General features: G+C 31.8%; 2 protein-coding genes across 2 annotated transcripts; one reads left to right on the forward strand and one right to left on the reverse strand.

Annotated features, from left to right (window-relative positions):
- Positions 1-701: 701 nt before the first annotated feature.
- LOC107619647 (UDP-glycosyltransferase 79A6-like) lies at positions 702-4,413 on the forward strand. Its single transcript, XM_016321940.3, has 2 exons — positions 702-1,327; positions 3,523-4,413. The coding sequence occupies exons 1-2, from the start codon at positions 739-741 to the stop codon at positions 4,338-4,340; spliced, it is 1,407 nt and encodes a 468-aa protein (XP_016177426.1). The 5' UTR covers positions 702-738; the 3' UTR covers positions 4,341-4,413.
- A 2,487-nt stretch (positions 4,414-6,900) lies between these two features.
- LOC148546499 (uncharacterized) lies at positions 6,901-8,454 on the reverse strand. The gene is made up of 2 exons (XM_088499227.1): positions 7,577-8,454; positions 6,901-7,507 (listed from the first exon to the last, which is right to left on the reverse strand). The coding sequence occupies exons 1-2, from the start codon at positions 8,452-8,454 to the stop codon at positions 6,901-6,903; spliced, it is 1,485 nt and encodes a 494-aa protein (XP_088355353.1).
- Between the last annotated feature and the right edge of the window lie 14,902 nt (positions 8,455-23,356).

The raw sequence follows: 23,356 nt of genomic DNA on the forward strand, positions 1-23,356 counted from the left end.
AAAACAAAAACAAAAACTCAAAAAGATTGAAGAACAGAAGAACTCAGTAATCAGTACTCACCGCAGGAGAGCATAGAAGGCCAGAGCCAGACGACGACGCTTCGGTGATGGTGACGACCACAAGCCGACGACCACGACGACGGCAACGCTTCAGTGACGGTGTGGCTTCGACCTGCGACGGGGAGGCTTCGACCCGCGACGGTGGAGCTTCCCTCCGGCGTTTGTTTCATTTGTCGGGGGCGTTTGTGCTTCGTAGGCAGAAGGTTGAAGAGATTAGGGTTGGAAGGTCGAAGAGATTAGGAAAGTGGCTGCATTCGCCATTCAGGCTTCACTTCACCCTTTTTCTTTTTTCTTTTTTTTTTTCAGCGCCAAACGACGCCGTTTAGTGACTTGGGGGAGAACCGGTGTGCCTACTGAAACCCGGCTAGTTTGCCCGGTTCGCTGGTTAACCACCAGTTCAATCGATTTTTTTGCCAATTTTTTGTAGGACAGTTTTGCAGGTGGATCGGACCGGTAAGATAACCGATTTTAAAAATATTGCTCTTGACACACGAAAACCATTTTCTATAGTTATAATTTTTATTTTATTTTTATATAGGTATATTTGTCACACATCTATATTTTTTATGAGTACAAATAGTAATTTATTCTTTTTATCACTCAACTAGAATCTCTCCCGTGTATAGCAAAGACCATAAAAGTATTTAGAAATCAGACAGAAAGGAAAGAGAAGTAAAGATGTCTAACGATGAAGTTCACATAGTTATGTTCCCGTTTCTTGCATTTGGTCACATTAGTCCCTTTGTTCAACTCTCAAACAAGTTGTTCTCTCAAACAAGAATCCGCATCACTTTCTTCTCAGCTTCATCAAACATCCCCAGAATCAGATCTACACTGAACCTCAACCCATCCATTGAAATTGTTCCACTTCACTTCCCAAATCATCATGATAACAAAACAGTAACAAGCACTGCTGAATTGCCACCACATTTGGCCGAAAACCTCGTCCATGCACTTGATCTAACACAAACTCACGTGAGGTCACTCTTGTCACAACTCAAACCCCATTTTGTGTTCTTTGACTTTGCACAAAACTGGCTTCCCAAGTTGGCTTCTGAGCTTGGAATCAAGTCCGTTCATTTCTCTGTCTACTCTGCAATATCTGATTCCTACATTACTGTGCCTTCAAGATTTGCATCTCTTGAAGATGGGAAAACCATTACTTTTCAGGATCTTATGAAACCACCCCCTGGGTACCCTCAAAGTTCTAACCTTTTTCTCAATGAGTTTGAGGCCAAGGATTTCATGTTCCTCTTCAAAAGATTTGGTGAGAACACTGAACTCTAATCTTATCTTAATACACTTTCAAAATTAGTAATGTGTATTCGATGTTTGTATCTCACTTCTCACCTTTTTTTTTTTTAATTTTATCTTTTTCACACAAATAAGTTTTGTAACTGTTAAACTTCGGTAATACCATATAACTAAAATTAACGTTATATTTTTACGAGTAAAGTTGGAAAAAGTGATAAAGTTGTCTTTAATATTTAAATAGTTATATTTAAGTTTTTAATATTTTAAAATAGTTTTAATGTTGTCCACTCACTATAGATCTATTAATAGAATTGACGGCGAAACAAAATTGAGATGACATTAAATCTTTAAAGACTTAAATAAGACGAAAACATTAGGAAAAAAATAATACATTACTCTTAGAAAAATTACCAAATCAAATAAAATGAAAGTAAATTTTAATGAAATAAATTACATTTACAAATTCAAAATTTTTACTCATCATAGAATATTCCTAGAGTGTCTAGTAGATAAATTTTTAGAAAAAGAAAAAAAATGAGTATAATACATATATAATATATAATAAAGTATAAATTACATCTTTTTTATCTCTAATATATCGAACTTTTTTAATGTTTAATTTAAATAAATTTTATTTTAACTTAGAAATAAATTTTAATTTTATCCTTTAATAATATCAATTTTTTACGATACGTATTGATTTAATTATTTTTTAATCACATCTAAGTAAATTACACTTAATCACATTACTTTCATTCTAAATATTTTTTTTTTTAATTTTACTCTTAAAGATTTTTACTCATAAAAAAATATTTGTAAAATAATTAGTACATAAATTTGTAGAAAAAAAAAGAGTATGGTGCATATACAATAAAATATAAATTATATCTTCTTTTCTTTTTCAAAAATTTATATACTAGTGATTCTACAAGTATGAATAAAAATCTTGAATTCGTAATATAATTTATTCTATTAAAATTCATTATCATTTTACTTGATTTGGTAATTTTTCTAAGAGTAATCATTTTTATCCCCAACGTTTTTGTCTTATTTAAGTTCTTAATATTTTAAAATTGTTTCAATTTTGTCCCATCGTCAATTTGTTAATAGATCACTAATGATAGGATAATATTGAGACAATTTTAAAACGTTAGGGAATTAAATAGAAAATTTTAAATATTAAAGACATCTTTAAAATTTATCCACAAACGTTAAAATAAAAACAATATTTTTCTTTATTTTTATTTATAAAAAAGTTATTAAATAATAAGTATTATTTTTATCTTTAACATTTAATTTTAATTTTTTGGATTAACTTTCCATATGTTTTAACTATATTATGGGGTGAACATATGATGTGACATTTTTTATGTTCACATAAGTACATAACTTATACGCCAATCTAGGATTGTCATGTATTAGCGCCATATCAGTATATGATTTTCATGTTAGTATTCCTATATGGCTTTCATGTTAGTATTCCTGTTAACAGTTGAGTGATGATATATAATTAAAATATATTTAAAAATAAAATTAAAATAAATTAAATATTAAAAATATTTTTCAATTTTTTATAAATTTTAATAACAAAAAATACACTTTATTATTCTTTAATTCTTATTGACCTTACAGTGTTTTAATTTTTCACATTATTTGATACACTTTTGACATTATAGGCAAAAATAGACCATTTTAATTTTAAAGTTTAATAGACCAAAATTAAAATATGAGTAATTCACATTCATAAATTATTTCAGCTTTAAAATTATAGTGTCTTATTATAATTTTCGTTACATGTATATCTTAAATAATTTTATATAAATCGAAACAATTAAATTAAATTTGATTTATACTTCTTAGATGTAAATCAAATCAATTAACGTCGGATTTAGGGTGATACATGATAAATCGGATGAATTGGATTTAGGGTGATACATGATTTCGAGTCCAATTCATTCGATTTATTATGTATCACCCAAAATCGATGTCAATTGATTTGATTTACATTGAGGAGGTATAAATTGAGTTCAATTATTTCGATTTACATAGAATCATTCAGGACATACATGTAACAAAAATTAAAATAAGATATTAGTGTAATTTTGAAGCTGAAATGATTTATGAGCGTGAATTATCCTCAATATAACATTTCATTTAATATATATTAGCATATAATTAATATTCTTATTTGTATGGTGCAAAACTTAGGTGAGAACTCAATAACTGGCTACGAGAGAGTGATGCAAAGCCTCAGTGAATGCTCATTTGTGTTGTTCAAGTCATGCAAGGAAATGGAAGGACCCTACTTAGACTACATAGAAAATCAGTTCAAGAAACCAATTCTATTAACGGGTCCGTTAGTCCCATTAGAGCCATCAAATGACGTTCTTGATGAAAAATGGTCAAAATGGTTGGAAAAATTCCCACCAAAATCTGTGATACTATGCTCATTTGGAAGTGAAACATTTCTCAATGATGAACAAATCAATGAGCTAGCAACTGGGTTAGAACTCACTGAATTGCCATTCATCTTGGTCCTGAATTTCCCGTCAAATCTTAATGCTGAAAATGAGTTACAAAGAGCACTGCCAAAAGGGTTCTTGGAAAGGGTTAGAGAGAGAGGTTTTGTTCACACCGGTTGGTTGCAACAACAACTTTTGTTGAAACATAAAAGTGTTGGATGTTATGTGTGTCATGGTGGATTCAGTTCTGTGATTGAAGCTATGGCCAATGATTGCCAACTTGTGTTGTTGCCTTTCAAAGGTGATCAATTCTTCAATTCTAAGCTCATAGCTATAGATTTGGAAGCAGGGATTCAGGTCAATAGAAGAGATGAAGATGGGTATTTTGGTAAATGTGATATAGCGAAGGCTGTGAAAATTGTCATGGTGGAAGGTGACAAAGATCCAGGGAAGAACATTAGAGAGAATCACATGAAATGGAGGAATTTTCTTTTGAATGAGGGAATTCAGAACAAGTTTATCATAGATCTTGTTGCTCATTTGAAGTCTGTGGCATATGCCTAGGTCTGTTATTTTGATCAAACAATAACCCGAATATTTTTTGAACATCTAAAAATAAGTGTTTTAATTAAGTATTTATTTGTTGTTGAAAATTTATATACAGTTAATTTTATGTGAAATTCATAACTGAAAGTAGTTAAATAATTTGACAAATTTGACTAAATTGTCATCTAACTACTATCGCGGTCAACTTTAGCTAAAGTTAACTATACCTAAGTTTCTATCTTATTTGTTTTTTATTATTTTAATAAAATTGTAAGTTATATTATTGTCTTCATTAAAGTTGATGAGTATCTAAATAAATCCTATAAGGAATTATTAAACAACAATTGTTGTGTTTTTTTTTCTTTTGGATGAACTATAGATTTGTTTATGGTAGGAAAGTTAAATTTGGTCATTAAAGGACCAACCTTGAAAATACTAAATTAGTGGCTCAGATGCATTCACGTAGATTTTTCTTTTAAATTTTGGCCCACTAAATTACAATTTACAAAATAATTTTGATCTGATTTTTAATTTAGTCTAACCCTCTTGATAAAGAAGAAAAAGGTGGTGGTGATAAATCTGAAGTGTTTGATGACAATGATGATTAAAAAAAAAAAAAAAACAGCAAAATTACTATATTCTGAAACTTTCAATTACTCATTTGAATGGCTGTGTTTGTCATTATTAGCACTTATGTCTAGTTTTGTGGAGCAAGAAATTGAAAAAACTTGAAACTTTCTAGTTTCTAGTGAGGGAAGAGTTTGAGTACAAAGTGGTGATGAGATTGTTGGTGAAGGATAATACCTATAATGTTGATAAGATAGTATTGCTTTCATAGTTGTTCCTCTTTTTTGAGTTTATACCACCTCTCTTTCCATCTTCAATTATCACAAATATTTATAAAATTATAGGCTTAAATTAAAAGCTTTTTTGTAAAAGACATAATCAAAAACCAACTCCACAAATGATTAAAAAAAAAGTTAGAAACTATTCTAATCTTTTAAAGAACTAAAATATACTTTTACTATGTTAAAATTTTTTTATAAATTATGTCTCGTAAACCACATGGCTCATGAATTAAAAGAGAAATGATGTCATTTTAATAGTTAGAATGTCTAAAATAGTTGACACACTATTAAAACGACATCTTTTTTATTTTGATTGAGAAAAAAAAAAATCCCTATTATTTTATTATTGTCTAGAATAATAAGAGAGTGCCAAGCTATCAACTCATCATTCTATTTACTAAATGTCTGTTTACAAAACTTCAAAAGCTATCTTTTTTTGTTTTAGGCCCAATTTAGGTAAATAACTTAATTAATTTCCTTTTAAAAAAATAGGTTAAATAATAAATGTTTATATTAGAAATAAGGGCAATTTACATAAATAAAATGATTGAAGGAAACCTTTACGCAATACAACATTGGCAAACTCCAGACGTAAATGCAACAAACGCAATTGTATATAATTCGCGACACCCTCTAGCGGAACTTAAATACACGTAATCTGCTACACCCTGTCGCGGATTACGTTGAGAACTTAAATACTCATAAACCGCTACACCCTGTAGCGGTTTATGATCATATGGGCCCGAAGCCTATTCCGCTACACCCTCTAGAGGATTATGAAGAGAGTGGAAGCTTTGGAACATATTCATGAATACCAGTCTAATAGTAACAACCCGTGATGCAAAATGTATGAAGTTATACAAATATACTCTTCATAAGCAATAAGCCGTAGAAATATAATAGCCACCAGGCATTAACACTAACACAGAATAAATTACTACATAAGTCATACAAATGTAATAGTCATACAACAATTAATAGTTAAAGGAAATAAAAATGTCATAAGTCATACAAATAGGCCGGAACTAACACTAACACTAACACACCAAAGGCACTAACACTAACACCCAAAAATGCAAATTGCTACATGAGAAAATAAAATTAAAAAAACTAGAAGCACAAAGACTACAAGTTCTACGAACTACTCGCGACGGTGGAGCCTCTCTGGGGGCAAGATCTACGCATGTGCCCAGGCTGTCTGCAGAGCCCGCATCGCTTCGGTCGGTTAGGGTTGGCCTCATCCATGTTGTTTCGGATTCTAGTAGACCTCGGTTGCCCATCACGACAACGCCTCAAGCTAGGATCTGGAATAACGGTCGGACCGTCATAAGGTGGCCAAAGTCTCTCTGGTACTGGCGGCACAAAACCCATTTGGTACACCCTGAACACCTTCTACATGGTGTAGACTTTGTCGACATAGATAAACCAGTCAGCCCGTGACTGGGCACAACATGCAATCACATGGCAACATGGATAATGGAGAGCCTGAAAGTATCCACAGTCGCATATACGATCATGAAGGGAAATTCAGTACGTCCCAAGCGAAAAGCTCCCGGTCGGTGTCGTCTCGGCAACGGTGTATTCTGACTGGTGTCTATCGAATAGGGTGACAGTGAAGCACCTGGAGTCTCTCAAGTTGCGCTCCATCGCCTTCATAAAAGACTGGCAAAACTTGGCACCGCTGGCCAACTGAGCCTCTGCCGTTTATCCATGAATCCCAAACAACTCCGCTAGCGACCATATGTGGACTTCACAAGGGCGATAACTGGAAGATTCCGTGTACCCTTCAAAAAAGAATTAACACACTCATATATATTAGTCGTCATGTGACCGAATCGCCTGCCACCATTCTGGTGCTGAGTCCACTTATCGTATTCTATTCTGTTCGCCCAATCACACATTGCCGGATTCTCAGTCCGCATTATATCAAACCAATAGTAAAACTCTGCCTCAATCTTCGCATAAGCAGCGTTCACAAGCAAACGCTTTGCATCCGTGCCCTTGAAACTGAGTGCGAAGTTAGCTGCAACATGCCGAATACAAAATGCTCGGTACGCATGAGGGGGTAACCACCCACTGTTAGGGTTCTCTAGTGCAGCCTTGATGCCGTTGTGCCTATCTGAGATGACCCGTATCCCCTGTTGCGGAGTCACATGTTGGCGCAGGTTGGTCAGGAAGAAAGACCACGACTCGGCATTTTCCCCTCCACGAGATTGAAAGCAATAGGCAAGATGTTGGAGTTCCCATCTTGAGCGATGGCAAGGAACAAAGTCCCTCCATACTTGCCAAACAGATGAGTACCGTCTATGCTGACCAATGGCTTGCAATGTCGGAAAGCTTCAACACAAGGAAGAAACGTCCAGAAAAGACGATGACAGTTCACGGTTGAGTCATCAACGTCATCACTGACTCGAACCGGAGACGTCTTCAACAAGGCAACCGTCCCCTCCATGGTAGCTAGATCGCACACCAAGGATCCAACGAGGTAGTTCGGCATAGGACTCTTTCCAGTTCCCGTATATCTGTGCTACCGCCTTCTGTTTTGCCAACCATGTCTTCCTGTAAGTCGGCCTGAACCCGTAAGTTCCTTTGGTAGCTTCTTGCAACACCTTTATCGATACCGCCACATTGGCTCGAACCAGAGGAAAGATTTTCGCACAGATCACGTGATAATCAAATTGTCGGTGGTCGCTTGATATCGATGTAGCCAAGCATGTGTGTGGTCTGTTGTACCGTCGAACCTCCCAGGTTCCCTTCCGCGCTCGAAGGCTGGTGCGAATCATCCATGTGCAACCCTTCCCGAACTCCTTGCATCTTCCATGGTACTTAAGATGATCTGACCCCATCACTTTGTACTCAACACCGCGCCGAATGCTGTAATCCTTTACAGTAAGAACAACTTCCTCCTTAATGTGGAAAGATTGACCAACTTGAAATTCAACTACAGAATTTCCCTCGTGCAACCCTTGACCCCCAAAGGTTGGTGCTGACTCTGGCAGTTGGCTGATGGCTTCCAGGTCCAGGCTAGAATAGTGTGCACTTGACGGTGGTTGACATGTTGCTGGGTTTGTCAGAATTTCATCATCGCTGTCCCCTCCAATGTCAGCAGGCTCTTCATCGGAATCATCTTCTAGCATCGCATTTTCAACCCGATCCGGTTTCCCCTCACGTCCTACATCTGGAAATGGATGAGCTGAGGTGAATACCCCAACTGGACTAGCTGGCCGATACTCCAACAAACACTCAGGTGCAACGATGGGCATCAAGGTAGAGGCACCCCCCATCGTGGTGGACTGAGGGTTTGGCGCAGATGCCCTAGAACTATCGATCCCATGTTCCAACTTCGCAAACAACTCGTGTATCCTCACTTCCGGGAAACTCCGACGACAATGAAACAACACTTACATATCTTCATCTGATCGTAACACGAATGTTTCATATTGCACGCCGATTGACACAACCATAATAGGAATCTTGTAGAACAGCTTCTTTACCCACTTTGTGCCACCCGCGCCCAACTTCTGCAATATACTGCTCTTCAGATCCAACAATGTATCAGACGACCTGATGAAAATACTCAGTAGTTCTCTATCTGTGAACTTCACACCATGCCTCTTACTCTTTTTTTTTTCAGAAGAGTGCACTAACACCAAAAAGCTCTCTTCACTCTCCATTCCTCAAGTTATGAATGAATGAAAATGACACTCTACACAACTTGATAGGTATATATAGGCATCTTCTTTGCTTCCACTCTCTTCATAATCCGCTAGAGGGTGTAGCGGAATAGGCTTCGGGCCCATATGATCATAAACCACTACAGGATGTAGCGGTTTATGAGTATTCAAGTTCTCAACGTAATTCGCGACAAGGTATAGCGGATTACGTGTATTTAGGTTCCGCTAGAGGGTGTCGCGGATTACATACAATTGCGTTTGTTGCATTTGCGTCTGGAGTTTGCCAATGTTGTATTTGCGTAAAGGTTTCCTTCAATCATTTTATTTACGTAAATTGCCCTAGAAATAACTTATAAGTAAGTTATTTTATATTTGGATTTTTAGTTCTAAACGTGCTTATTTTAAGAGAAGAATGATAAAAAAAACTTTTTATTATGAGAGAAATCATTTTTTTTTAACTTCTCCATAAGCACTAAAATAGCTTTTTAGAAAGCTGCAATTTGGTTTTAAAAATTGTACCAGACATTAATACTATACATTTTCATAAGTTAAAAATTAAAAAAAAAAGTAACTTTTAAACCTATTCAAACGGACCCTTATAAAAAGTCATATTAATTGTGTTTGGTATAATTTTTTAGATATGTTTTTATTTTTTAAATTATTTTATTACTCTTATTTATTACACAACTTTAAAACAAATATTTCTATAATAACTTTTCAAAGACAAAATAATTTATTTATAAACTACTATTAATAAAAATTCTTATATTTTAAGTTTTTTTTTTAAAAAATTTATCCAAACTTACCCTAAATCATTAAGGAGTCGAAGGATTATTGTATTGTCTGCCTGTCCGAAGTTCAATCATAAAACTAACAATAATGTAACTAAAATATCAGAAACCAAATTAATATACGGCGTAAATCTTGAGAACATGGGAATTTATCTGATTTCACTTGTCCTTGATTTTATCATTAAAAAAATAGTTATTATGTATTCTAATAATAATTATAAGACACGCTAGAACTTTAAAAAAAAGTTACCAAAACAATTAGTCACAAAAAAAAGAGACATGGCATAATTAAGTTGGGACCGGCATGTCTATCATGTGTACATTAAAAAAAAATTAAAATGGGATTAATTAGTTAAAAAATTATGACCACATTTTAATTAATTAATTTAATAAAATAATTTTAAAAATTATATCTATACTTTTTAAAATTAATTAACTAAAACTAAATTTAAAATAAATTTTTAATTGATTAACTAAAACTAGAACCAAATTTAAAAATCGCAGTTTTAATTTTTTAGATTAAAAATTTAATTTTAAAAAATATAATTTTTTTTGTTAAAAATCGATTTTTCGTTCAAAAACTGTTTTTTTTCTAAAAACCAATTTACTATCAAAAAATCAGTTATTTTTTAAAATCGATTTTTATTTTTATAATCAATTTTTATAATCAATTTTTATTTTTATAATTGATTTTTAAATTTTTTTAATCAATTAATAACTAATTTTATCATATAAAATTAATTTATTTAATTAATCAAAATTAAATATTTAATTAACTAAAAAATAAATTTAATTTTTAGATTAACCAAATTATATACATTGTCTATGTAAATTTAATGGTACTGGCTTGATTTGTCTAAATTTGGGTCCAAAGAAAGGACGTCGGTGTACTTGTTTAAAGTTATTTAAGGAGTAAATACCAAAATTAATAAATAATAATAATATTTTAGTATTAATAAATTTTTATTCTTTAATAATTTTTGAAAATTATATTATTTTTATTAAATAAATTAGCCTATTTGTCGTTTTTAACCAAATTTTTAATATTATATTAAACAAATAAAATCTTAGATAAATTTTATTAAAACATAATTAGGTATTAAAAAATAGTATTATAACTTAATTTTTTTTAAATGACGAAAGAACCCATTTATCTGATAAGAATAATTTTTGAAAATTAAAAAAAAATATTTTTTTCTTAAAATTAAAGTCTGCAATAAAAAATTCTTTCAAGATCAAATTGAGTATTTATTCTGATTTAAATTGTATCATTTTAAGTTGGTAACTCACACAAATAGTTTCTATAATTTTAGTTTAAAAAATTGATAATTTTTTCAAGAAGGTTTGTCATTCTTAAAAATAAGAAGAAACATAAAACTAGACATGAAAAAAAAGTGAGATCCAAAACATTATCACTCTCCAAATAAATAAATAAATGGTTGAATTACCTTTGCTTGTCAATTTAATAATGAGAAACTATAGAAAATTAATTTTAGTTAATTAATATTAGTTTTTTTTAATTTTAATCGTTTTATTTTTTTTTGAAAAATTTAAGATTTAGAATTTATAATTTAGAATTTTAAAATAAAAATAATTTTAAAAAAATTAACGAATATTGATGAAAAAAATTGATTGGGAAGTATTATTCTTTAATAATATATCTTTTAGTGAGTGAAGTGATCAAGTGGCAGTGGGATGAACTCCGAATTGTGTCAGTATGTATGGATTTCAGTGCTTACTAAATTTACAATTGAAAGTCTTAGAATAGGAGTTTCATTTGGATGATATTATAGAGGTCCCTTTATATATTTTCACCTTGAAGACAGCTCTCTCTTTTCTTTTCTTGGGTGCTTTGCACCTTGAGCCTAATAGTGACTCTAAATATTTTGTCTCAAGTTTTACTCGACACAGAAATACTACAAGCATTTAACTGGAGAACTCTTTGAGTATGTGCTTCTTTTCATTCTTCCCAATCAGTGGTGCTCGGAGCCTTTGACTTCTCTTTTATTTGCACTTGCCTTTGATTCTGAATGTTCTATCTCAAGATTTTCTTGACACAGTCACACCACAAGCACATAACTAGGAAAACAACTCTTTGAACTTTTATTCTTTTTAGGAAAAGTATGAGGAGCCAATAGAGATATTGTACAATGCATACAATGGGGGTTAAATTGAAAGTTAAAATATATTATGGGCAATTAATTAATTTTAAATTGTTTTTAATTTGAAATTTGAAACAAATTAGGATTACTATCAGTTATAGAATCAAAATAAGAACCCCCTCTCTCAATACGCCGTTACCTCCATTCTCTCCATTTTTCCGAGAATCTTGCCGATGCAGCACGTCCACGATCATCGCCTGCCATCCGAATCTATTCTCCCTATTTAGTACCCAATTCCTCTCCCTCGCACCCTAATCCCTCTCTGTCAAACTCTCAACGTCGTGCCGCCTTATTCATAACAACCCGACCGCCACAACCACTGCCATTGACGCAGGAGGGGACGCTAAGGGCAGCAACATGTCGCCATGCTGCCGCGCCATCGCTTCTTCTCTACCTAATCTTTATCTCTCTTCTTCGTTTTCTCAACCCAGATCACCCCAACCATCACCCCCCAGCCAACCAACCCCATCAAACCGTCCGCAACCACCACTGGTGACCACCGTCACCCACCCTCTCTCTCTTCTCTTTCTTTCCTCTTTCCCCATTTCTCCTTGCCGTGTTCGCTGCCCCACGCCCCTATTCGCGCCTGCCAGCTCCGGCGAGCAACACCCTGGTGCAACCCAGCAGCGGCTAAGTTCTGTGCCGCTGTGACACCATCACTGCCCCTGTTCTTCTTTCTCTCCTTCATCAACGTAGGTTCCATCTCTTTCTTTGTCCCCGGTTCTTTCTATTTTATTTATTTCATTGCTTTTAATTTTGGTTTCTGCATATAGATTAGGCTTAGGACTAGTTAATATCTATTGCTAGATTGAATGTGTTTGCTGGCTGAATTTTATGGGTTGATTGCTGCTTCCATTGAACTGAATGCTCTGTTTACACATGATGCACACCATATGCTCGATGAAATGTCTAAATGAAATCTTTTTGTTTAATTCTTACATATGGCCAACATTTGACTTAAAATCTATTCTCATGAGGCATTATAATTTACAATTATGCAGTTTTATGTGATTTCTAATGATGTTTGAGTTTGAATTTTGTTATGCACTTATTTGTGATTTTTTTATCAAAACACCAATTTGGTTAAAAATTCGGATGTTATCAATTGTTTGGTATATTTTTAAGAAGTGCATACCATGTTTTATTGAGTGATTTGAATGAAATGGTTTATTCATGTTGGTTTTGAACATAAATGATCACATGCATCATCACTCTCACTTATGTGTGTATATCTTCTTTTTGTGATTTTACAATGTGTTTCCAATAATAAGTGATGTTTCTATTTTAGGTTATTGATCATAGTTATTCTTGTGTATGTGTGGGATTATAGTACCATATATCACTTAATTCCTTTGGTTGGCTTTTTTTATTTGTATTCGATTGCAGGTTGTGGAAGTGACTGAGCTAAAAACTGATGAGACGCAACATGATCATATTGTTGAGTTGGATTTAGTTTATCATTCACTGAATTCAAGTATGCTTGGAGTTGTTGCAGTTAGATATAAGTGATTAAGTTATAATAGACATGCTATTACATTGCTAAATCCTACTTAATTATGTCATATTCCATAATGTAAATTTATCACAAAGCGTAAATTTTTTCAATTATAAAACATATGCCGTTAGTATCATGAATATGTGATTAAGGAGAAGTTTAACCTAAAAGTGTTATACGTTGTGGTCAATGACGAATAATCCAGATGTTCATTTCACTATGTTAGCAGATGATTATTTCTATTCATACGTGGATGGTTATTTAAGTAATCACATGTTAAATATACTGTCTTTCAGTTTAATATGAATTCGGATGGTTACTTTCATAGGCAAAATAGATGGTTATTTTTGCCACCTGGTAAGTATGTCATGATTAAAAGATATTCTACCAATACATTCAGATAAGTTCAGAAAATGAATGAGCAATCACATGTTAATCTTCATCAAGTCTCATGAACAAAATCTCAATACTCCAACTAGGGAATTAGCTCAACAAGCATTTTGTATTGGAAAAAAAATTCTTGTTTATAGATATAATAAACTGGATGGTCAATTTCATATGGAATTAGATGGTTACTTTCATAGACAAAATAGATGGTTATTTTTTATGCCTGGTATCGAGGGCTGAAAGATGATGAGGGAGATGCGGTGTTAGTCAGCGGCGCTGCGGTGGGATGGTTACCAGAGCTCGCGAGGAAGAGGGTGAGAGGTGTGCCGTTGTTCAAAAATAAGGGATTGGATAAAATTTGAAATAAGGATTGGAATGTTAGAATTAAAGTGAAACTGAAGGGTTTTGTTACACTGGGGTAAAAAGCGGGTACATTTTCAATTTTAATTTAAATTGGGCCAAATAAACAGCCCATTATACACATTGTATAGATACTCCATTGGCTCCCTAGCGGGATTCTTCTTTTTAACCTTCCTAACCATTGGTGCTCAGAGCCTTGATCCTTGAGCCTTACTCTTTGCTTTTCTTTTTCTTTTCTTCTCTTAATGTTTCTTGGTTTTATTGATTTTTGAGAAGCTCCATAATGCTTCTCTAAACTTTATTTCATGTCTTAGAGCTCCCATGCAAGTTTTCACAAACATGTAACCTCATGACACAGTCATACTATCAGAACCTTCACTTCTCTTAATCTTTACTTGCCCCAAATTTAAAAATTTTTTAAATTTTTTTCTATTAAAAAACTCTTTGTTGGATGCTTAAAGATATTGGGTGCATGTAATTTCAAAAACGAGGTGAAGCGAGGATGATTGAATCATGATTATCAAAACAGATGCAAAATATAAGAAATAAAAGCTTAAAAATAGAGTTACCTCTCTTTTCATCATCTTTTAGGCTATGTAGAGCATGGCCTTTAACACCAAACTTAGAGTGGTTGCTTGTCCTTAAACAACAAAGAAAAATAGTGTTGATGGAATTATGAATAATCATGATTAGCTAGTAAAAACAAATAAGTGATACAAGGGCTTATTAAATAAACAAACGAAATTAAAAATAAAACGAAGGAAAAGACAAAATAAAGCAAAATAAACATGTAGCTAATGTATTGGCATAGGGGGTGGACCTTACATAGGTGAAGTATGGCAACACCAAACTTGGTGTGAGAACACCAAATTTATTGCGACACAATCAATGAGAGATTGGACCAAGTACCCAGTAAAATGCAAGCATCATATTGGTATAGCAATACTTAATCCATGAAACACATATGCAACATGAAGCAAAACAAAAAGAAAGATGAAAAGAATTACTTAACGTCAGGTTGTCTCCCAATAAGCGCTATTTTAACGTCATTAGCTTGACGTGTGGTTCTTAAATTTTCTTCCTCTTCTTCCAGTTGGTTAAACTTCAGTGGACATGAGGAAAAAAAGGATACCCATAAAAAATAACCCCCATACAACTCTCTGTCACTAGGACCAAAGAAAGTATATTCAAGTATTGGGAAGAGAGACTTCAATTCATATGTGGGTAGAGCATTCAAATTCTCATTCCCGGGAGCTTGCATGCATAGAGTTGAAGGGACTTGTATGGTTACTCCTTAGTTATTGGAATGTGTAAGCATGTAGTGTGCATGGCTTCCTCCTTTGTTTGTGCATCTTTCTCTTCTTCCATGTGTGAGGTGGAAAGTTCTCTAATTTACTAGAGTATGAACTCCTTTGATTAATTTTCTCACATTCTTCCGTAAGATCTTGCATTGTATCTCTTGGAAAAGAATTTGCTTGTTTCTCTATCATATGCTTGGTAATCAATTCCACGTGTTTTTCTATATTTTTTATGCTACCTCAAGTGGGTAGAGTAAACTCAGCAATATTTTGAGTAAACTCAGCAAAAGTGTTCTCTAGGTTTTTCAATGCCAGCTCAACAGATGATAGTTCTTAATAGAAATAAAGAGATGATGTTTTTTTTATAAGAATAAAAAGGCGATGGTTCCTGATATGAACAGAGAGCTGATGGTTCTTGGTATAAATAAGAAAATGATGATTCTTGATAGATGGGATATAAAACATTAAAGTTTCCTTGTTCTTGACTTTTCCAACCAAAATTTAGATAGTTCCTCCATCCACAGTAATATAAATCATTCCTTGAGTGTGAGTAGTAATTCATGTGGTATATCTTTCTTATTTTTCTTAGCAAAAAATACCAAATTGAATTAAACGTAACATGTGGTAAAAAGAAAACAAAGAAAAAAGAACCATGCTTTACTTGCCATACCCCTTCGGACTTCTGTCTTTCTCCAAAAAAATTCAACTTGCAAAGAAACAATCATACGTGCTATTGCTTTTAGAATCTTGAAAATACTCAGGTAGTACATTGGTAAATTATCAAGCACTGGTTTGATTAGCACAAGTTTTTCGGCTTTGGAAAAGAGTTTACCCTTCCATCCTTTGAGTCGTTCTTCTATTTTTTGAATAACCGGCCGCCATGTCTCTAACTTCCTAGGATTTTCACCAAGTAGAATGTCCATAGATTTATTGGTAGATGTACGATTTTGCACCCGAGGATTGTACAAGCTACCATAGTTCTCTCTTCACTACAATTTATACCGAAAACCGTAGATTTGTCAAAATTTATCTTTAGGCTTGACAATACCTCAAACTCCTTCAAGATTCTTCTGTAATTCCTAATAGTCTCGACATCATATAGGCAAAACAAGACTGTGTCATCGGCAAACTACAAGTGGGTCACTGCAATTTTATGTTTGTCCACATAAAGTGATCTCAAACTCCTTTCATTTCTCAATCTACTCAACACCCCATTTAGGATTTCCGCAACTAGAACAAATAAGAAAGGCGACAGAGGGCCACCTTGTCTCGGTCCTCTCTGAAAAAAATGGTTTAGTTGGAATGCCGTTTACTAGGATGACATCGAAGCGTCGAGGTATACTTTTATCCACTCCCTCCATAGCTCTTTAAACCCCATGGCTTGCAGCACCCTATCCACAAAGTCCCACCTCACCATAGCTTTCTGAAAATCCAATTTAATGAGCCAACATGGTCTTCTACTCTTTTTAAATCAGTGTACCATTTCACAAGCCACCATCATGGATTTTCCTTCCCGTTACAAATGTCGTTTGTACCTCCTCTACTAGTTTTGGTAGCACCCTCCTCAACCTCCTAGCAATAATCTTTGCTGTACTTTGTACATATATTCCACTATACTAACGGGTCTGTAATCCTTCAGGTCATTAGTTCCTCCTTCTTTATGGGCAAGAGTAACCCAAGTCAAGTTTACAGAATTTGGGATAGTCTTTTTCACGAAGAAGTCTAAGATCGTCTTTGTAAAATCCTCCCTAATTATATCCCACATATTTCTAATAAATTTAAAGTTGTATCCGTCCAGCCCCAGCGTTCTTGTAGGCTTGCAATCCCAAACTACATTTTTATATTTTCTCGTTAGATGGGAACCTTTCTGGCCAAACAGCATCTTCACTGCTTACCCTTTACACCAATAAAGGATCAAAATCTTCATCAGGGTACACCTCCTCCAAATATAATGCCTTGAAAAATCTTCTCACTTATTTCATAATTCGTTCTTTTCTCTGTAGCATCGTCTATTTATCTTCAATAACTCATCTCTTTTTCTTTTCTTCCTACTCTTCGCAATTGCATGGAAGAACTTAGTATTTTTATCCATGTGTTATGCATATTTAGACCTCAATAGCTACTTTCAATAAGCTTAAGACATGTGTTCATAGTTGAAAAATAATATGAACACATGTCGTAAGCTTATTACAATTTCAAACCATCTTAATTTCATAATGTCTTAGAGAAAAAGAAGAAAAAAGTAAGCTCTTATTTTTAAATTGGAATAATTAGAAAACTCTTATATAAGAGATTATTAAAAGTTTTGGGGTGGACAGTCTATACACGACTTCTTGAATGAGTTCTGGTATTAATCTCTTGGTCTGAGAAAAAGAGTTTTTTTTTATATAAAATCTATTGAGTAGGATAAAATTTTAGATTTTTTTATGCTTTAGTATTTTTCTTTCTTTTACTATTTTTTAGTTTTTTTTTATTGATTAAATGGGTTTTAGCCTTTTTGTACAAAGTATGATATTTTAGTTTTTTAATTAAAAAAAAAGAAATACAAAAAAGAAGAAAAAAGAAAAGTTAAATTAATTGGTTAATTTTATGTCTAAGCTAATAAGATGATAAAGTTTATTCTAAGATTGATATTATTCCACATATTACATTGCCTTTGAGATAGCTATTCTGACCATATGATTAGTAATATAGTTGGCAGATTCAACTAATGTTTGCCTTTCAATTCATAATCTTTTGAATTTTATGTTCTAAATCTTTTTATAAAATGGTATCATCATTTTGTCTTCTATACACCGTAATATTCTAGTTGTGTGAGGATAACTTTTCAATTAAGTGTAAATAATATATAATATGTGATTAAATAATTTATTGTAATTTTAATAACCACATACGATAGGCTCCATGATCATTTATTTACATAAACACTTCAACAACAATACAATATAATCTCAATATAATTTTTTTTCAATAATAATATAATAATATACTAAGAAGAAAAATAATATTACAATAATAAAAAATGTCTCTACTTTCTATTAACTCTCTTAATAAAGAGAAAGTGAAGACTCTTAAACTCACATTATAGTTTTTACAAACTTCACATAAGAACTATATCATATTCAAATTTTTATTTATAGGTAAATATAAATACCAAATGACTAATATCGTTAATGCTTAAGAATAGTATTAGTGGTAGATAATTTGCATTTGCTTTGCTACTTGCTTTCCAATTCTTGAGGGTTCTATATTTTTCAATATTAGTTAAAACTTGTAACTCATATTTGACTTTAATTCAAGTTACTTTTTCTATGTTATTCTTCTTGCTTGTAGTATGCATAAGGTGGTACTTTTCATTTGTTGCAATAGAGTTTAAATTGATTAAAATCTTGAGTTGACAATTAGATATATTTTGATTTGTTAAATGTATCAACTTCTAAATCTTTTTATTTTTGTCAACATACATGAATTCAATTTTCACTTCTTTTGGATACTTGGATATGAGTTGTTACATTAAAACTTCTATAATCTTCTAGCAAATTGATTATTGATTGGTAATTGATAAATTTAATTTAATTTTTAATATTTTCTCTTAACTAAGTTTGACAAAAGCTTTTTCTTTCATATTTGTCTTGATTATATAGCAACAATATTATCTCTTTCTTCTCATATGTTGATTCTTTAATATTTATGAATAAAGTCTTTTAGATATTGAAAACTCTTTCGACCTCTAGTTCCTCTTTGCAAATGTTCTTGTAATCTCTTCATCTAAAATCTCTTCAGCTTCTGCTTTAATAATAGAAATCAATCTCTTTTTATTTTTCTTCTGTTATAATGGTTGTAGCTAACTCTTCCCCTCTCTCTCTTAAATTATTGTTATACGATATCCTTTTAACACTTTTTTTAATTCTGTTTGATTGTATTTATTGTCACGATCTCTTTTCAACAATTATGACTTAGTTCAATACCATGTTGCATTCATTACTTAACTATTTAAGGCAGGTTGTTATAGTTGACAACGATTATTTTCTTCTTTCAACAAATTCTGGATTATCTTCTTTTGTGTACAACTTTACATCAAGTATCTTCATATTTCTAATATGGAATGTAACGTTGTAGTCACTACATGATGGTATCTCATCAACATCATGTGAAGAACTCTTTCTACTATAATTTGTCATAGTGTCAATGAAACATTCTTCTGAGCTACAACATAAACTTCTCATAAACTTGCATCAATAAGACTTCAAACATTGTAAGCCTTTTAATAGTTAGATACATCTCTTAACTATTTTTTTCCATTGATTTAGAAATCTCACTATAATAGCTATAATAAGTTAACATGAGAATACTCTTAATTCTCATCACTTTTCTGACAAGAACTCTCTTACTTGATAATATCTCTAACAAGAATACTCTTATTTTCACAAACTCTTTTAAGTGAGAAAACTATTCTCACAAATTCTCTAACTCTTCATCAATTCACACTAAATTAAACTAATTCTGTGAACAAATTACTGCATGAAAATTCTCTCATACCTTACAAAATCTGTAACAATTAATATTGAGTTAAACTAACTCTGATACCAAATGAAAGTATAAATCCAATAATTGAGTGATCCCAAGATCGCTCATTCACATAAATGACACCTTAACAACAATATAATACAACCTTAATATAATTTTCTCTCAACAATAACATAACAATATACTATAAAGAAAAATAATATTATAACAATAAGATATATCTCTACTTTCTATTAACTCTCTTAATAAATAGAAAGTGAAGACTCTTAAACTTATATTATATTTCTTACAAACTTCACTTAAGAATTATATCATATGTAAATTTTTTACTTACAGAAAAATCTAAATACCTAATAACTAATATTCTTAATTTTTAAGAATAGTATTAGTGATGGATAATTTGTATTTAATTTGCTACTTACTTTCTAATTCTTGAAGGTTTCATATTCTCTAATATTGCCCAAAGTTTGCAACTCATGTTTAATTTTAATTCAAGTTGCTTTTTCTATTTGATATTTTGATTCTTCTTTCTTCTAGTGTACATAAGGTAGTGTTTTTCACTTTTAGTAATAGAGTTCAAATTTTTTAAACCTTGAGTTAGCAATTAAATATGCTTTGACTTGTCAAACATTTTAAGTTCTATCATTTTTTTTTGTCAGCATTGATGAATTTAATTTGTATTTCTTTTAGACACTTGAATATAAGTTGTTATGTTAAAGATTATATAATTTTTTTGCAACTTTATTATTGATAATTGATAAGTTTAATTTAATTTCTAACATTTGTGTAAAACAAGATTGTGATTTTCTTGTCAAAATCGAATCTCATCAACATATCCTTTAATAAAATTTAGACCTAATGACACACTTAGACCAAAAAGAAAAAAGACCTAATGTCAGACCTACATTTTATATACTATCTTTTCAAATACTTCTATCATTTTTTAAAATACTTTTATCATTTATATCTTCTATAACAAAAATATATTTAAATTATTTTATATTAGACCATCTCGATGATGCTACATGGTAAAGTTATTCTCGTAATCAATAGTTGGTTTAATAGTGTATTAACACAATAGAATCCGTTAAAAAAAAGGAGACACAAGAAAAAAATTGGTTAAACTTGATTACAAAAATAACTTCTTCATCTAACATTTCTCTTAAAATAATATCTCTCCAAATACACAATTATATTAAACAAATCACAAAATTCTAGCAGAGTATTGACTCAACACATATATAACTAGGTTGAGTTGCTAACATACAACATAACTTACAAACTCATAACTCGTGCTTCTTATTATGCTTCTCACAAGACATGACCTGTGAACCTTGATTCATTATCTTTTTTATACTCTAGCAAAAAAGGTTTACGTAATTGACAGAGTATGCCTCAAAAGTGATGTAGAACTAGGGTGGCAATAGGGCGAGTTTTCGCCTCATTCGATCCTGTGCTGCCTTATAATAACCCACCCCTTTTCTACCGCAGGTAGTAAAAAGTTGAACACTAACCCGCTCTTACAGGTATCCGTCGCTATAATTATTAAAATCCAACAAATAAAACTAAATTTTAAAATTTATATAACCATCATCACATACATAACATAATTAAAGTAAAAACTTAAATATAATAAAATATTATTAATTATTTTACCAATTATTTTACATATATTATATATACCGGAACGAGTATTACTTAAATCCGATCTCGTCCCATCCAAGACCCTGTCTCGCTAAAAATTTGTCCACATTGGGACAGGTAATCACCCGTCTAGATCGGGTAGAATACGGGATGAGTACCCGTAGGTTCAGGTAGTGTTTCCATTCTATCCTTATATAGAACATCATATTAGTAATAACTTGAGCATTTGTCTTGACAAGGATATCAAATTCAAACCTGCTATTATTTTTTTCATTATAGACTGCCAAGACTTTTTTGGAGAAATCTGTCAAAGAAAAATGTAGGGTTAAATTGCATTAGGCAACATGACTTTAACTCCTTAACATTAGGATTATTCGTCCAGATCAGGTAGGGTGCGGGGTGAATACTTGTGGGTTCAAGTAATATGTTCTATCCTTATGTAGAACATCATACCAGGAACAACTTGAGCATTTGTCTTGACAAGGATATCAAATTCAAACCTGCTATTATTTTTTATTATATATTGTCAAGTCTTTTTTAGAGAAATCTATAAAAAAAATATAGGGCTAAATTGCATTAGGCAACATGACTTTAAACTCCTTAATATAAGGGTAGAAACAGGTCAGATCAAATCAAATTCCATCCCTAATAGGCTAAGTATGCAATAAAGTTTAGTGGCTTAGGCTTAATCTGTAACTTGTTATAGATTATTTACTGAGCATTAGGTTTAACTTGTTGATAAGTTTGACTTGACTTAAAATCTGTTAAAAGACATAATAATTTAAAAAATAAATAAATAGTAAAATAAATAATAAAATAAAATAAAATAAAATAAAAAATATTAAATATATTTAAAAAAAAGTGTATATAGTTAATTAAAAAAAATAGTCTAGTGGATAAAATTTTTTAAATAAAATAAATGATATAAAGTTAAGCTCTCGCCATTATATTTTTTAATATAATAAATTTATATATTTATATATCTTAATAAATTTATGTATTTATCTATCTTAATAAGCTAAACATGCTATTTCATAAGTTTGAGCTTAGCCTGTTAAAAAATTATTTAATTTTTTAATTTGTTTGTAGCAATACATATATTAATTATAATCACAAATTATGCTATTTTAAATTAGATGACTTATATAATGGTGATCTCATTTATTGTTATAAATGCTAAATTGAATAAGTCATAATTACTTTCGATTTGGAATTAAATGAGAATAAAACCAGATATTATCTTTTGTATTTTAGATATATTATCTTTTGTACTTTAGATTTTATTTAGGCTTTAGGTTTAATGAGTGACATGCTCAAATATAAATAGTGCCTTCAGAGTTTTGGTCCAAAAATATACCAAAAGCTGCCTCAGTAACTCTTTCTCCATCAGAGAAGTTGCAATTCAACCATCCAGGGATACAGAAGGTTTTGGTTAAGGAAGACTAAGACAATCCTTGCATCAATTTCTAGTTTCTAGTTTCTAATTTCTGAGTAAAGGTACGCTTTCACATTATGATATATTTTTGGTGATTCAATGACAAAGAAAAACTATTGTCGATCTAGAATTTCTCAAAATAGAATATGTTCATTGCAAGTATAGTCTAGACCAACAATTGATCTCAAAATAGAATATTAATTTTCTCCCTTGTACATGCTTCCTTCCACTTTTGCCTATCCATTCTTGCCTAATTGACCTGAAATCACTCAACAAATATGTCATGGCATCAAATGGAATAAAATTGGAAGTAAACTGCTCATTTCAAGCACAAAATTGTATGTTTTCACATTTAAGTCCAAATTAGGGATCAAACACAAAAGTATGCTATTTTGGTGCTTAAGTGTGAGTTC

This window comes from Arachis ipaensis, chromosome B9 (assembly GCF_059453495.1).
Source record: "Arachis ipaensis isolate K30076 ecotype BB chromosome B9, ASM5945349v1, whole genome shotgun sequence".
Lineage (NCBI taxonomy): Eukaryota > Viridiplantae > Streptophyta > Magnoliopsida > Fabales > Fabaceae > Arachis > Arachis ipaensis.